A 17,497-nucleotide genomic window follows, 5' to 3' on the forward strand; every position below is an offset into this window, starting at 1 on the left:
CACAAGTGCTACTTCATAAAAGAGAACAGCAAAGTCATGAGGCTCAAAAACATGCAGTTATGAACAACCTGGCACCAATTTATTAGACTTCATTGAGTTGAATATTGCCTGAAAAACACATGATTGTCCTTAAGTTTAACCTTTAGCTTTAACCTCAATAACTCAACAAGATGCATAGATGTTTTCCATAAATGTGTATGCAGAGATCTTTCATTATGTCACAATAGTTTTAATGCTTGTCATATTTCGTTGGGTGATCCCCAACAAGGAGTTTTACATAAATTCTGTGAATAAATACTACAGATGATTCTTTCTTTTCCAATTTACATTTATGTAAGTTTTAATGGCTTGGTGTTGTTTTTATGTGTGTAGGATTGAGCCGGTATCAACTCTGTTCCAGAACATCAGTATGACGGAGCCCAGAATGGTCCCTCAGTATGAAAGAGTTCTCCTTAGTTTTATCAAAGAGATCCGAATACTGAACACTGAAATGGAACATCTGGCACTTGCTGTAAAGAGGTACACACTCTCATGCACATAGGCTACATACTCTTGTGGCCAGTTTTCTTCACCTTGTTTTTAATAGAAACTGGGTGCAGTTGAAACCTTCAGAGCTCTTCAGAAATTCTTTGCAGCATCTTTGCATGTTTATGGTTCTTGAGTTGCTTAATAGTTCCATGCAGATCAAGGGCCACATTTACTAACAGCTTGCGCCAACGCAAACCCTCTTTTGGCGTTGAAAAACTACTGTCAGGGTTTACTAAAGACACGCAGTGAAACGCAGTGGCGGCGTGTTCAGCGAGTGGCCGCGGGCTGAATTACACCTCAAACAAACTGCTGTTTTCACAGCACATATTTCTGTGTCGATTTCGGTGGGCGTTCCCTGAGAGTGCACTGCAGATCTCTCTGCTGTGTATCGTGGCCATTCCCTGGGTGCCTCAGCACTGCTGAGAGAGATTATCTAGGGATTATAAAGGGTACTTTCTTCTTATAAAGAGCAACACTGGCATGACACTGCATCCTTTTCAGGATGTCATTCCGCCTGTGCGTTTCCGATCCAGAATGGGCGACTATGCTTTCCCGGGCCGCAGAGAAGGTCGGGCTTGTGTGGAACCCTCCACCACGTCTCGAACCTTCTCAGTTGGACGATTGGTTTCTCGGGGCGGGCTGTGCTGGTTCTCAGCGCGCCGCCCCGGTACCATTCTTTCCAGAAGTGCATGAGGAGCTCACTAGGACGTGGACGGCGCGTATAGTGCCAGAAGCCGTCCTAGTAGCTCCTCCCTCCTCACCACCCTCGATGGCGGAGCAGCTAAGGGGTATGTGGATGTCCCGCCGGTGGAGCGTGCCGTTGCCGTCTGCTTCCTCCTGGTGGGGTAATCCACGCCTCCCATCCAAGGCTTGTAAGTTTTCGTCCAATATCGGTTCCTGGATGCCCCTCTTACCCAGGTTGGGTTATTCGGCGATGCGGTCGAGAGCTTTGTCCAGCAGATCTCGGCCGCCCAGAAGCAGACGGAGGCCATCCGGCACATCCTGCCCCGGCGGACCGCTGCTGCCTCTACCCGTCCTCCGGCCGCTGGCTGCAGACCCTCCGTCCGCTCGTCGCAGAGGTCGTCCTCTTGCGACGTCCTCCACTCCCGCAAAGTCTCAGCAGCAGCCATCATCCAGGCCTCAGTGTGGAACAAGCCGCAGGAAGTCAACCACGGAATTCACCTGAGCCACCTAGGGCTTTGGGTCGACTGGGAAAAGAGCAAACTCACCCCCGGGCAGAGGATCTCTTTTCTCGATATGGAGTTGGACTCGATCAATATGACAGCTCGCTCAGACGCAGAACAGCGGCACCACTGAGACTTTTTCAGAGGCTCCAGGGGCATATGGCATCTGCAGCCGCGGTAACGCCACTCAGATTGCTTTATATGAGGCCGCTCCAACACTGGCTCCATGATCGAGTTCCGAGATGGCCGTGGCAGAGCGGCTCGGGCCATCTCCTCCTTTGGAGTCAGAAGCATCTGAGGTCGCTTCGTGCCGTTTATATTCCGGGCCTGCTCAACCGTGCAGCCGACGAGCTCTCACGGCAGCAGGTGCTGCCGGGAGAATGGCGACTCCACCCCCAGGTGGTCCAGCTGATTTGGAGGCACTTCGGGACCGCACATGTAGATCTGTTTGCCACCCCGGACACGTCGCACTGCCAGCTGTTTTACTCCCTGACCGAGGGGACCCTCGGCTCAGACGCACTGGCAAACAGCTTCTGGGGTACCCAGAAGTGCCCCTAATTATGGTTTTTCGAATATTCCCTTTCATCCTGTGTTTAATATAGTTGTTTGTGAATGTAAACGTTCTGCAAAGTTGTAAAGTCAAAAGTGCACGATAAATAAAGTTATTGTCTCCCAAAAGAAAGAATCGACTCTGAACCGCCTTAACAAGTTGTTTGTATTTCGAATCCCACTGCGTGACGGTTCTATATCACTAGATAATATATTTGCATAATGCCCACCTGTGTTGTACGTTGTCCGCCTGCGAACAACTTGACCAGCGCTCAAACGTCATTTTACTGACTTCAACGCGGGATTCGCAAAACGCTTTCTCTTGAAAGATGGGTCAGTACTCAGTTTATTTGGACCAACTTGCTCCTCAGAATCACAACCTGTAAGTATGATTAATTATTGATTACATTATATGTTTAATTATATATTTTCTACCGGGTGTTCAAAATAAGTAGTTTTGTGTTTTATATTGTGTAAGTTTCCGGCTAACCAGCTAACTCACGTTATTACTGTGTACATTACTTTTACACCCTGTTTAGTCACACGCTCATAAGGCATGTGCTAGTTATCATCCATAAGGATCAATTTTGCAAGTTGTTTGTCTCTCTATGGACTCTTTCAGCGAAGCTGGCAGTCTCCTTTCTTTTCTGTATGGACTTGTTTTTCTATTTGTTGGTTTCAGCCTATACCCTAGACTTGCTATAGCCTAAACTATGGCACGAGCACAATAAAGCTGACTTTGAGTGACCTGCACTTCTGTGTTTGTGTCATTCTTGATCCCCAGATCTGGTGTTCTACTCTGCGCTGCATTGATCGTTGACTTCGTTCTGATATCCAATTTTATCTAACACTTACTGAAATACTTCTGCTAATCAGCTGTGGGCCACTATTACCTAAAATTGTGTCCATTAATGCAGATTTTCTGTTGTTCTTACTACTTTGAGTAAAGATAAAGGATGGAGCAAGATTTGTTTTAGAAACGTTTGGTACATCAGTTATTCACGTTAGTGCTCGGCCATCATATGCTGTTATTGATTCAGTTCCCACATGTGTACCAAAATAAATGAGAAATATACACATCAGTTTGTTGATGGACATACGCTTGTTAATGCTGATGTAGAGGAATTACAGGTGCAACATCTCATGATGAACGTCAAACTGAGTAGCGTACCACTGCGAAACGTCCTGCTCAAGTAGTCCTTGCGAGGTTCGGGTTCAATAACTAGTTCTTCCAATGTTTCATCATCGGACTTGCGCTCGGACTGATATGGCAAAATCATGATAATGTAAACGGTAGACCAATCACAACAGACTGGGCCATCTGGCCAATCAGAGCAGAGTAGGCTGGCAGAAAGAGGGATTTAGAGAGACTGATTCATCTGTCGAGTTATTTGAGAATCATTGAAAAAATGTGGTTTTTGACCTTTGATGCATGTAAACCTCTAAAACAATATTAGGAGCCTTCAATATGGCATGATAATAGGGGCACTTTAAAAAAAAGAAAATTCAATAACACTCTATTTTAAAGTGTCCTTGTTACACGTTACATGTAGTTACTATTCTGTCATCATTTGCTGACCCTCATGTCATTCCAAAACTGTGTAACTGTCTTTCTTCTGTGGAACAATTTTTTTGTCCACACAATGGAGGTCTGTGATAACCAAACCTTTTTGGTTAACAACATTCTTCAAAAAAAAAAAAATCTTCTTATGTGTTCTACAGAAGAAAGAAAGTTTGGGTGAACTATTTCACTAAGAGTATTGTTACATATGTGATGACTAATGTTTGTTATGTGGGTGTTTGTTCAGAGCTCAGGATCAGTCGTCTATACAGTTGAGTGAGATGGAGGAAGAGATGGATCACCGCATCCAAACTGCAGAGAGAAACACACGTCTACAGGTGAGGACACAAACACAAGACATGGCTGATCCAACCTCAGGAGTAATATATACTTTTAAAGGAAAAGGTTCTATATAGAACCTTATAAAACGGTTAGTTCCAATCCTTGATTCTGATTGGTCAATAGCTGTGCTTTATTCACGATAAAACACGGCTATGAATGCTTCACCCAATTGTTCTATGTATCACTACAACACCCCTAGCAACCACTCTTAGCAACTTAAACACATGTGTGATCTCATTGATATTGTTCATTGAAGCTATAGTGGAGTATTGTGAGAGATCGAGAAAGCGAGTGTAAAGTTACCTGCATTCACAGTAGACATTGCATTTTCCTTCAGGTCAGTCCTATATTCATAATAAAATAATCCGTTTGAATGTCCGCTGCGATATCTTGTCCTTTTAACAGTTAACCGTGAAGGGGTTTTCCCGTGCCTATAACGTTAGTCATCTGTCAGTTGCGTCTTCCTTCTCAGTGAAAACAAGTTTGAGTCTTTTCAATATAAAAGTCTTCTCTACCGACTGACTCTGAATGAGTCCGTTTTTGCTGCCATCTATTGGCGAAATAATGTATGTAACTTCTGTTGCTGTTTACGGTCAGGGACTATTTTACATTTACATTTTACATTTAGTCATTTAGCAGACGCTTTTATCCAAAGCGACTTACAAATTAGGACTAAATTAAGCGAGTCATCGTGAAGAGGCAAAAACAATGCAAGAAGTGCTCAAAATACGAAGTTCAGGCATTATTCAGAGTACCATAAGCCCGATAAGTGAGGTTTTAAAGGGAAAGGGACGTTTTTTTAATTTATTTTTTAAAAATGTTATGAGGTTAAGTGCTCACGGAAGAGATGGTTTTTCAGCTGTCTTTTGAATGTGGTCAGGGATTCTGCATTCCGGATGAGGGTGGGGAGAGCGTTCCACCAGCATGGAACTGTGAATGAGAATGTTCTGGAAAGTGATTTTGTGGCTTTCTGTGATGGAACCACGAGACGTCACTCTTTGATCGATCGTAGGCTTCTGGTAGGGATGTAGACTCGTAGGAGTGAGTGAAAGTAGGAGGGAGCTGAGCCTGTGATAGATCTGTAAGCAAGTGTCAATGCCTTGAACTTGATGCGAGCAGCGAGAGGTAGCCAGTGCAGAGAGATGAACAGAGGAGTGACGTGGGCCCTCTTGGGCTCGTTGAAGACAAGACGAGCTGCAGCATTCTGAATCATTTGTAGAGGTTTAGTTGCACATGATGGAAGTCCGGCCAGAAGAGCATTGCAGTAATCAAGCCTAGAAATGACCAGGGCCTGGACGAGAAGTTGTGTTGCATGCTCAGTAAGGAAAGGCCTGATCTTCCTGATGTTGTGCAGTGCAAACCTGCATGATCGATTTTTTCCAGCGGAAGGAATGCTTTTGGTGATTTTATTTCATGAAAGTTGCATAGATAAATCTTTTTCGGCTTTAATATTTGTATTGTGTGGCAACCGTTTTATAAAAGCAATAAGGTACTCGAGGCAAGTGCTGTATCGTGAATAAGTAACGGCTGAAGGGGTTGCAGGCACTCCGCTTCGCGTCGTGCCTAACAACGGCCTTCAGCCGTTACTTATTCACGATACAGCACAGCCTCTCGTACCTTATTGCTTTCTTAAAGGTGCTCTAAGCGATGTTGGGTGAATCCATTATTTTATGGATTTAGTTTTATTTCATTTTTTATTTAATCAATTACATTTTTGGCGTAATTATTTTTATTTTCAAGAGCAACTGTGATTGTAGAGAAGTTAAGGGATCAGGGAAGAAGAAGGTGGGAACCGGCAAACGTTTCAAACACACTTTAATAAATAAACAAACACAAAACGAAAGTAAAGAGGCAGCCCCGTACAGACGACTGCCGCACACACATAAACAAAACACAATGTAAAAACCAGGCCTGGTCCTCTCTCGTCCTTCACTGTCGTCGCTCCTCGTTTTATGCTCCCGAAGCTCCTCCGTTGGCGCCACCGGCCTTTTCTCTTTTTACATTTTCAATCCCATCCCAACAAACCCAGAACAGACCGCCTGAGAAAAAAAATTATGAAATGTGATATGTGAAAATAAGGATATATTGATATATATATATATATATATATATATATATATATATATATATATATATATATATATATATATATATATATATATATATAAACACAAACTTTTATGTTAGATGCAATTAATCACAATTAATCAAATTGACAGCACTAATTATAATATAATATATAACTTTAAATTATCAAAATAATGGTTCCTTTTCATTTTTAAATGTTAATTTGTAATGATCGCTTATCTTAAAGGAACTGATTAGGCTGGTATGTTACCAAACATTTGAATGTTTTTTGCAAGCAACCCTTATCTATAGTCCAGAAATATTCTGCTTTTTTTTTTTTCATCGTCACTGTAATCAAGCATTGAAGTAATATATAATCAATTACAATTTTAGTGTTGGTATTTGTAATATTTCTATGGATACGGCACTGTTTATTGTGAGTTAGGAGTTGACATACACATCTCAAAAGGAATTGGTACAGGTGTTTGCTGTGATCTGGGTTCCAGCCAAATCATGTGAGTGTCTTGGATCACTTTCAAGGCTTAATTTATCCACAACGTCACATTTTAGTGCAGACAATCTTCGACAGTCCTGTGTTTGTTCTTGTTCCTTATCTTAGAGCCGTGTTCCGCGACTTCTCACGTTATGTAATGTAAAATGAACTGACTGTTTGTTCAATTGCACCTGTTCAAGTTCCTGTAAAAAGAGACAAGCATTTGTACCTATGAATGCATTCTGTAGCCTTTTGTTCCCTTAATTGTCTTGATTTAATGTTTTACTTTAGTAATATCTTTAGTTTTTTTCCCCAATCCAACACATTTTACTCTGTGTATAATTTTTTTTTTTGTCCTTATAATGTTATAACATTGTATTATTTTTAACCCCAGCATATGGTTTCTGTTATTTTCCCCCAGGAATCTAAAAAAGCAGAGACGACTCTGATCAGCATGAAACACCAGTACGAGTCTCAGATATGTGAACTTCAGCAGAAGATACAGACTCTGCAGATGGTGACTGACTCCTACTAATAACAGGCTTATATAGTTTTAGCTGTATAAAAGTTGGTTTCAAAAAAGTTGGGGTTTAATAGACAGTTAATATTGAGTTATATGATCGATTTAACTGCACTGACACTATCAGATGAGAACTGAAGACTGAATTAAGCTGGGAAATGACTCCATTGTCTTCTGTAGAGCTGCTTATAGCTGAAAATGAATTTGATGAAATTGCAGCATTAACTGTTATTTTCCTGTTAATTACTGTGATGCTGCTTTGAAACAATCTGTAGACAAGATTTATTTTTGATTTTTGATTTTTTTAGATCGAAAACCAGAACAGGAGTACCAGCCTCAAAGAGGAAACCTCAGCACTGAAACGACAGAACAATGAGCTAATGCTGGTATGGCTCCTATTTATCGAAGCTTGTTTCCACCACAGAATAAAACATAAAAAAGGTAATTGCGACTTTTTGTCTCACAATTCTGACTTATTTTCTTGCAATTGCGAGTTTACATCTCACAATTCAGAATTGTGGGATATAAACTTGCAATTGCGAGTTATAAAGTCAGAATTGCGTGATATAAACTCACAATTACAAGTTATAAAGTCAGAATTGCGTGATATAAAGTCGCAATTGCAAGTTAAAAAAAGTCTCTATTTTTTTCCTCAGAATTGGACTTTATAACACGCAATTGCGAGTTTATATCTCACAATTCTGAGAAAAGAAGTCAGAATTGCGAGATATGGCAATTGCGAGAAAAAACATCAGAAATATTTCAGTTTATATCTCGTAATTCAGACTTTATTCCTCACAATTGCTGGTTTATATCTCGCATTTCAGACTTTTTTTTTTATCTCACAATTCGGATTTTATATTTCACAATTCTGAATAGTGAGATGTAAACTTGCAATTGTGAAATAAAAAGTCGCACTTATCTTTTAAATAGTTTTATTCCGTGCCGATAAACAAGCTTTCCTACTTATTCGAATCTTAACAAAAATTATGTATGATATTATGTAATGTGTTTTTGTCTTGTTTCTCTTTTTCAGCAAAACCAGAAGTTGAAACAGGAGCTTTTGGAGTCCCACACTAATGTTGCGTTCTTGCAGAGTGAGCTGGACTCTCTGAAGAGTGATCTCACAGACCAAAGCATCAACTTTGAACGGTACTGAGCATCTCTCTCAATCTCTCTCTCTCTCTCTCTATGTGTGTGTGCTGGCGGCATCTCAGCATTCACATTTGACTTAGTTATTGATGTACAGTATATGTATTGAACCCTTTGGATTCTGATCTTCAGACCAGGAATTTTTAAGAACCCCATCAAATATATATTCTGAAGTAACCCAGACTATCTCTTCTGATTCTAACCCTCCCTATTGGATACGTCAGTGTCAATAATGAAAGAACATAATCATTCCCCCGCATGAGCAGCTGTAAACTGGTTTTGTGACTGTTTGCAGTGCTGAAATCGTCAGAGCAGGATATCCTGGTGTCACACATTACACTGCACAGGAATGTCTGAACCTTGTCACCTAGTAACGACAAAACAGAGCGCAGTGTGTGAGTGTCCCAGCGTTAGTATAAGGAGTATTACAGTGTAAAAAACTTTGTCAGGTAACCCAAATATTGAATGACTGAATCAACCTGACTACGTTAGGTTAAACCAACGAAACAGCCAGACCTTAATGGTAGAAAAAGCTCCTTAAGATAACAGTTGTAATTTGTTTTACAGTATAAAATTAAGAAGTGGTGTTTGCTAAGGCAACCATTACCATTTCTTTTGTTTGTGCTTACTGTGTACACATGAATTTGAATAAACCTCAAATATAACATAAATAACCTCATAAGTATTAAAGATTTTTATTTATTTATTATTATTACTTAAAGAAACGAACAAAATACCAAACAAACCTCAAAATACAAATTGTATTACGTTTCAAAAAAGTCCAAAAAGCAGCAAACAGTATAGTTAAACACCATAAACCTAAAGAAACGTAAAGAACAAAACGGAAATTAAATAATAAATAAAATATTACACAAGGGGGTTATCATCAAAAAAAATACATTCAGAAGATTTTATAATTTAAGGACTTTTTTGTCACGCACGAGTCTTAAAGATTAGAAGAAGATCATTTAATCTTTATGGAAAAGTAAGTCAGGTATTGCATATTTCAATATTAACCAAACATAAAGGTCATCCCAGAATTGTTTTGAGAATTTACATAAATAAAATAAATGTTCCAATGACTCTATGTAATAAGTATTAAAGTTTGTTGATTTGTGTGCAGAGATGAGGCTCTTATGAAGTGCTTTTCTGAGGAGAGAGATAACCTGGAGAGACAGATCGAGGTGCTTCAGTGAGTTGAACACACACAGCACTACATGAAACTGCTATCAATGACACTCCAGCACAGCTAGAAACATGTCAGGCTAACAGCAGAAGCTGTTAAACAGTTAAAGCTGTTTCTAAGCCACTTTTGGGATTCACTTGCAGGTTCTTTGTGACAATAGAAAACAAGCCCAAACACTGTAAATTCAAAGTGGAGATGCAGTTCAGCTATTAAAAAAATTTAATTAGTAAAATGAATGTAATATTTACGTGCCTTTAATCTTTTAATTGCTCTCCCAAACATCTTTAAAGTCCGCATGAAACGGAAGTTCTGTCATTACAACTCTTGGAGTGTTTGGCATGGGTAATGGATATGACAATGTTGATATACACAGCCCGGCCCCCCCAAAAAAAAGTTTAAAAAGATAAATAAATGTTCTGATGTTATTTCCATCAAGAGGTGCATACATTTTTGGTCAAGATTTTTTGCAAGGCAGTGTATTGGTCTTGGTGGAATAGATCTGTCACGCTGCTGCAGAGCAAGTAAGACGAGCTGCTGTACAATATTTGTGTACATAAATGACCCGTAGCAGATCTATACAGGTGGAGCTGGGGAAGGTGGAGGCTTTCTGAAAGCACACTACACTGCTAAGGCAAATGCTGACTAAATATAAACGGCTGAAGACGTATCTTTTTCGACGGCACTTGATCCAGTAATACTAACACTTTCTCTTCTATTCTATTAATTGAAAAAAAATAAATAATAATTTAACATGTACTGCGTTAGATTAAACTGAGAAGGGTCATAGCATTTGCTTATCGTTGTCCTACTGTTAGTTTAACTGCTTCTATTGTATTGTTTGGATAAAAGTGTCTGCTAAATGAATAAATGTAAAATATATGAAGGTTGAGCATGTGAGCTCATTGGCTCCACTCCAACCAATCAGCTGTGCCCTATAGAGAATGATGTGTCAAGGACCATCTTACACGTCATGTTCTAGTGTTCAGGACCATCATCTGCACCATCTAGAGTTTCATGACAGAACTTTGTATTTGTGATAGTCTTTTCTTCCCTATTGTGATGTATATTCGAGTGAAACAGCTTCTTGAACAAGAAGAAATGTGAGGCGGGACTTGATTTTAGTAAAGTTGTGAAGTTAGTTCTTGATCGAGTATATTTTGTTTAGTTTTGGTTTGTTGCTTTATTGTTTTTGTTGTTATTGTTTTCCATATCCAGGGCTGCAAACAGAAAGCTCCATGACAGTAATGACAGTTTACGCACGGCCTTGGAGAACAGTAAGAGTAAGACTCAGGTAAGAAACCCCTTGTGTCCAGAGCCTTTCTTTAATGTAAATGATGTTGTAAAATGGATTAAGCTATTTGAGAGCAATGCTTGCTGAACAGGGTAAACAGGGTTCAAGTCAACTGTATTTCTGCTTATCTACTAGGACAGAACGATTTTTTTTTTTTAGACATATTTTTTTTCTCTTACAGCGTGTTAGTGGACTCTCACCTGGAGTGTACAGAAAGAATTCCTCTCATTTTGACCGGTAAGATATTTGCATAGATATTTGCAGATAACATTAGAGTTTTTTACTACATGCTGTAATATGTAGAACCCTATTGCAATGTATTGATATTGATCACACATTCTAAACCTTAAACCACTGGATTAATTCAGCACAAACATACTTTGTTTTGTGCTTTTAGGAAATGCAAATATAGATTCTTATAACTGTGATGTTGCTTAGATGCTGTAACAAATGTGCGGACGAGGACTATGGTCCTCATTTTCGGCTGATGGAGGGTCGCAGGCTGAGCAGTGAGTCTCTGGCCCTGGCGCTGTGCGACCCCATGCGCAGACGAAGCTTTGAGGAAGACAGCCTCCCCGACAGCTGTGTGGACAGCGGCATGTCTACCCTGCGCTCAAATATGGGCTACGATTATGAGCATGGGAGATCTTCCTTGGAAGGTCTCCTGGACTTCCAAGCAGAGGACAACATCACCACTGTGTCTGGAGACACATCAGATACAGAGGTATGATGTCAGTAGAATGTTCCCAGTGGAATGTTCCCAACCAACCATTCAAACACTATGTTCTCCATCATGCACTATTAGAAGTACATACTTTTAAAAAGAGATTACAGAAGTAATATACTTTAAAAGAATATACTTAAGTATGAACTGAATGTAATGGTTTCAGATACTTAGTTTAAGAGGTGTAATTTCTTGACCATCACAAGCGTTACTGTATATACAGTATGCCCTTGAATCATTCTCAGACTTAATGCTGACAGCAGTGGAACCACTTGGGAGAGAATTGTCAGGAGACTTATTTCTTTGCACAAAAGACGACTATGGTACAAGAGGATTACTAAAGCAATGTTTTAAGTGTGGAAATATAGCAAAAGTAAAAAAACTCAAAAAGAATGGACTTGTGACAGAGTCCCTGAAACAATCAGGCCTTTATTTTAACGGGTTAGTTCACCCAGAAATTTTTAATTCTGTCATCATTTACTTCCCCTTATGTCATTCCAAATCTGTAAGACTTTCGTTCATCTTCAGAACACAAATGAAGATCTTTTTAATGAAATCTGAGAGATTTCTGTCCCTCCATTGACAGCTACGCAACTACCACTTTGATGCTTCAAAAAGTTCATGAAGAGATTGTAAAACTAATCTATATGAATTGAGTGGACTTTTGATTGATTTGATTTTTGATCGCTTTAGGCCTATATGATGAACAGATTGAATTTAGGCTTTTAAAATGTAGTTAAATGTAAAACTTTAAATTTAAGTGTACTTAAGTGCGTTAAGAAACAGTCATGAATATGTACTCTCTTTAAGTACACTTAAGTGGCCTTTTATTTCATTTAAGGTACAATATGTAAGAATTTTGTTTCAAAATATCCAAAAACCACTTGCACAGTGTTATATATTTCGGTTACACTTTATTTTGTGTCATTGTTAGTGTAATTAATATATTTAAGTACTGAGTAATATTAAAGTATATATAAAGTGTTACCTATATTTCTTTCAACTGTGTACTTACATTATCCTAAATGTTTCCAAGAATTAGCAAATTCAGAGAAATTCACAATTTTAAATAGTGCCCATCCCTTGTCACTAGTCTTGTCGCCTGTCAATGACGTAATATCCGCGTTATCCCTGGTTTCTGCTAGTACTGCCATAGTAACCATGGTTACAGACGTGGACAACTGCGTAACGTCTAGCGCCACGCTGTTGTTGTTGTTTCTTTCAAACATTATGGACCATGGCAAGCGGACTTTGGGACAAAAGGAGAACTAAAACGAATATCAATATCGGCGTGGCGTGTTCAGGATTTGATTTGATTTGATTTATTTTATTTTCACAAAAAAAGCATAAAAAACAGTGTTATACGTTTCACAAAAAGAATGTGATGGACAATTTCCGAAAAACCCTCAAGGGGCTTAATTAGTGGCAATCTCCATAGAAACAATTATATTTAACAAATTAAAAACATATTATAAAACAATTTAAAATTGGATTTAGAGCACAAACCCATATGGAAAATTCAGACAACTTAGTAGCAACAATTTTACTCTCTGTTTAAACTGTTCTTTAGAAACCTCAATAAGTGATGTGGGTAGACTGTTCCATACCTTTGACCCTCTGTATAATATACTAAACTGTGTTTGAGTCGTACGAGAGTAGGGAGGCCTAATAAGACAACTACTACGAGTCGGATACTGGTGAAATTCGTTATTAAAAATAAAAATATTACAAAAGTGCTGGGGAAATAACTTTTTTATAGAGCTATAAACGAATAAAGCAATTTGAAGTTGATTCACTTGGTAAACACTAAGAATACTTGCCTGAGCAAACAGTGATTGGGAGGGGTGTCTACGATTTACACAAAATATTATTCTTAAGGTTCGCTTCTGAAGTCGAAAAATAGATTCCAGTTTAGTTGGGTGGGTACTAGCCCAAGCAACATTACAGTAATTGATATATGGGTACAACATTGAGTAATACAACATAACTGCAACTTTTTTGTTAATCAAGTGCCAGATTTTTCCTAATATGCTGACCACTTTGGCTATTTTTGTACTTATAGCACTAATATGAGGTTTCCAGGATAAAGAGTCATCTAGTATAACTAGTATAAGTTATACTTATCTAGTATAAGATGCCGAGATCTCTGCGTCCGCAACAAAAATGGACTTGACAGAGACGCTGCTCTTGCATGTACTTTATTAGACAGGTGAGCAAATGTACATAAAACGAATGTTATATAGCACATCATGATGAAATGTATAATATTAGTATGTTATTCTAATGTTGATCTAGCTTACTGCTAGTCTCATACAGACAAACAAACACATAGAATAACATTATAACTTTCAACACACTCAAATGCAGTTTAGTATGATAGTGTAGACCAGGTGAAACAGCACTGAGTTACCTCACAAGTTTAATATGTTACATAAACTGACTAGTTTGAGTATTAATTCAGCACTTGCGGGTAGTTCGGTAGAATGAAATGTCCTCATTCCTTAATATCTGTGGGACTAGCATTGTGACCCTGATATCTGTCTCTCATTAGCAATCACACCCTGCTTTATACCACAGTCATGAATGTATTCACTCATCCATAACCATTATTTCCCATAAACATGATTAGATCCATCGGCATGACGACAAGTTCCATGATTCCGCTTATTCACTGCGTCATCAATCTACGCCTTTATAAGAGGTTAGAGACTTCTAGCGGCGAAAAATATAATATTTGAAAGTTGTTTTTTGAAAATATGCTTTTAAGATTTGAAGAACATTAAAGTGCACATTTAACTCTGCTTTAAAAAATTTAATAAAACGTTTAATTCTAGCTTAATGCATTATTTTGCATTCTAACACTTGAACGTGGGTAAGTTTAATAAAAAAAAGCAACATTTTGAGCTAAAAGTTTTTGTCAAAGACTACGTCTGGATGGGATTCAGAATGATGATCAAAACATAGATGGAGAGTTTTGATTTATATGCTTTTCAATGTTGATGATCGCGTTATTTTACATATGCATCTGCTTACATATGCTATCGCTTGTTTCTGCTTTTGTCCTCCTGTGTTTTGATCAGGAGATTCAGAACTCTTTCAGAAGATACTGCCCCTATCGTATAACATTGAAAACACGAAAAGCTACAAAATTACATCAGTGGCATGTTAATAAATAGTAAATATCATTAAGCACGCTTCTTTTTCACAAGGGCAGAATGTCATGAATGCTCTAGTGAAGGAGAATAATAGTATTTTAAGACCACTCAAAAAGCTAGAGACTTTCGACACATTCCAGGTCTTATTGTGACTGATTCACTGGTGCATATTCATACAAAACCACTCAAACTCAGAAATGATCTACTCAAAAATGATCCCTTACAAGCAATATTTGCTTGTTTATTTGCAAAATCTGCTCAGGCAGCTGTTTTTCTAAAAAATGATGTTCTTAAACTGATGAAATAAATAGAGAGTCCCACACGCTGTTGTGGCAATAAATCTTCATTTTTCAACAGTCAGATTCATTCTTCAGGTAATTGTTCTGTATGAATCTGAATATATGATCCAATTTTTACGTAATATTTTTTTTATTTTTTTATTTTTATTGACTCAATAATAAAAACTTTTTGAGAATAAAAATGTCAACCAAGCATACTAAGTATGAACAGATAATGGATAAATCAAAGGCATCTCCCTGTGTGTTCATAACTTGCTGTCATTTCTGGATCAGTCAGATTCCTGTTTTAAAATATGCTGTTCGCTCAGGTTGTGGAAGTGCAAGAAGAGGCTGCGATTGGGTCGGACAGCGAATCCGTTCTGAGCTGGACTCTGTCAAAGCCTGCTCAGAAAGATGAAGTTACTGCTTCAGGGAAGAAATGCCTCTCTGCCATCTTCACCGAGGTACTGGATTCACCTGCCAGAAGTATCATAAAGGCTTAAATTTGACCCACGGCATTCTAAATCCTGAACTCAAACAAATCCCAGTCCTGAGACTCAAAGTCTAAAGCCCAAATGTGTGTGCATCTGTGCAGAGAGAGCAGGATGATTTGGCAGTGACTCAGCCTCCATCCGAGAAGGCTTACAGGATTGTGCTGGCAGGAGACGCCGCTGTGGGAAAGTCTAGTTTCCTCCTTCGTCTCTGTAAGAACGAGTTCAAAGGCAACACTAGTGCCACACTGGGTAAGACTTTCTAACGCTTAACTGCACTTAAATTTAATCTTTAACTGTCACAAATATTGTGAAACGATGTGTCTTTTTCCTGCAGGGGTTGATTTCCAGATGAAAACTTTGGTGGTGGACGGTGTTCCAACAGTGCTGCAGTTATGGGACACAGCTGGACAGGAAAGGTAAGATCCCGGTGGCCAAAATCAAGTTGAAGCCCAAAACATATCTAAACCCCTTCGTATAAACTCTAAAGGTTGTGACACACCAAACCGACATCATAGAACTAGCGGTGACACAAGCCGACTGTGATGCCATTTCGTGTCACCTGTGTTTGGTTAAAAAAATTTTGCTTGAACACACTGCAAAGACTACAGCCAACTAGAACACAGATTCTTCACCTGTGTGAGAGGAAATAACTATCCATACCAGCAGGTGGCAGTAGTAATTCGTGACCAGGGCTTGACATTAACACCCGCGGGTGTATTTCAGCAGTGGCACCTAAAATATTAAACTAAGTGCAATGTAGTGTCGTCAAAAATATTTTCGATACATATCGATACTGAAATATCTGGAACGCTTCCAACATTAATTTCCCTCAGAACAGATAGACTATATCAGCTGCACGTTCTTGCTCTCTCATCTCTCCGACAGCAAGTGACACACAAACCCGTCTCTCCTCATTCACTCGTTTTATCTGCTCTGGATGAATATTGTTGGTGTTACAGGGCTTGAATTTCGGCATGGGATTGCACGCATTGCACATAATTGTACTCATTTCCACAGATTTTGTGCCCACACCCAAAGTTTGCGCACATTAAGAAAAATTTTAGCGCTTATTGCGCTTAAAAAGTCAAATACACACAAAATAATTAAAAATGCCATGGAGTATTCACGTAAACACAGTCAGTTATGTTTTAAGTGAACAAACAGTTGAAAAAGAAAATGCATAATGCGTCAGGTCTTAAAGTGACAGCAGCCTAATAATATACCATCTGCCAAATTATGAGATAATATAAAAAATATCTATATGGCAGTTTTTGCCCATGGTATTGATGTCAAAATTGTGGCTAGTGACTTTGGAAAACCACAAGCCACAGTGGCAGATGAGAAAAAAAAGTTACATTTACATTTAGCTGACGCTTTTATCCAAAGCGACTTACAATTGCTATATATGTCAGAGGTCGCACGCCTCTGGAGCAATTAGGGGTTAAGTGTCTTGCTCAGGGACACATTGGTGTCTCACAGTGGATTCGAACCCAGGTCTCTCACACCAAAGGCATGTGTCTTATCCATTGCGCCACCACCACCCCAAGTTAATGTCAAGCCCTGTTCCTGATTCGAAATGGGGAACCAAAACAAGGACTGCAGATATACAAACCATTAACAAGGCTGTGCTTGCTTACCATTTTGAATATGAATCATGTTGTCAGCTGGTCTTCACTTTCTTCATTCCAGAAGATATTTGTGTATTGGAATGCTCAGGTAAGATGATGAATAGACTCTGTGCACTCTTGACTATTCCTTTTTTTTCATCCACTGGTTATTCTTTTTGTGCACATCTAAGCTGAACTGCCAATCAGAGTGATCTTTCTCACCGACTGCCCAATGGCAATTCAATATACTCAATAAGCTTGTTGCAAAACACATCACAAAAACCGACAGTTGACTTGGTGTGTCACGGCTTTAAACTCTAAACTAATCGACCTGTTCTTCTAGACCCAGGATTCTTCTTACTTGAA

General features: G+C 38.9%; 1 protein-coding gene across 1 annotated transcript in view; it reads left to right on the forward strand.

Annotated features, from left to right (window-relative positions):
* The window catches only part of rasef (RAS and EF-hand domain containing), a 28,857-nt gene that overhangs the window by 3,538 nt on the left and 7,822 nt on the right, over positions 1 to 17,497 (forward strand). Inside the window, exons 3-14 of the mRNA XM_082188710.1 lie at positions 373 to 519; positions 4,070 to 4,160; positions 7,146 to 7,241; positions 7,553 to 7,630; positions 8,281 to 8,396; positions 9,520 to 9,588; positions 10,798 to 10,873; positions 11,055 to 11,110; positions 11,312 to 11,597; positions 15,360 to 15,494; positions 15,626 to 15,773; positions 15,859 to 15,940. Of these exons, the coding sequence (XP_082044836.1) occupies positions 373 to 519; positions 4,070 to 4,160; positions 7,146 to 7,241; positions 7,553 to 7,630; positions 8,281 to 8,396; positions 9,520 to 9,588; positions 10,798 to 10,873; positions 11,055 to 11,110; positions 11,312 to 11,597; positions 15,360 to 15,494; positions 15,626 to 15,773; positions 15,859 to 15,940 (1,380 nt within the window). The remainder of the gene's footprint in view (positions 1 to 372; positions 520 to 4,069; positions 4,161 to 7,145; positions 7,242 to 7,552; positions 7,631 to 8,280; positions 8,397 to 9,519; positions 9,589 to 10,797; positions 10,874 to 11,054; positions 11,111 to 11,311; positions 11,598 to 15,359; positions 15,495 to 15,625; positions 15,774 to 15,858; positions 15,941 to 17,497) is intronic.

The sequence above is a fragment of the Leuciscus leuciscus genome (genome assembly GCF_965113295.1).
Source record: "Leuciscus leuciscus genome assembly, chromosome: 13".
NCBI lineage: Eukaryota > Metazoa > Chordata > Actinopteri > Cypriniformes > Leuciscidae > Leuciscus > Leuciscus leuciscus.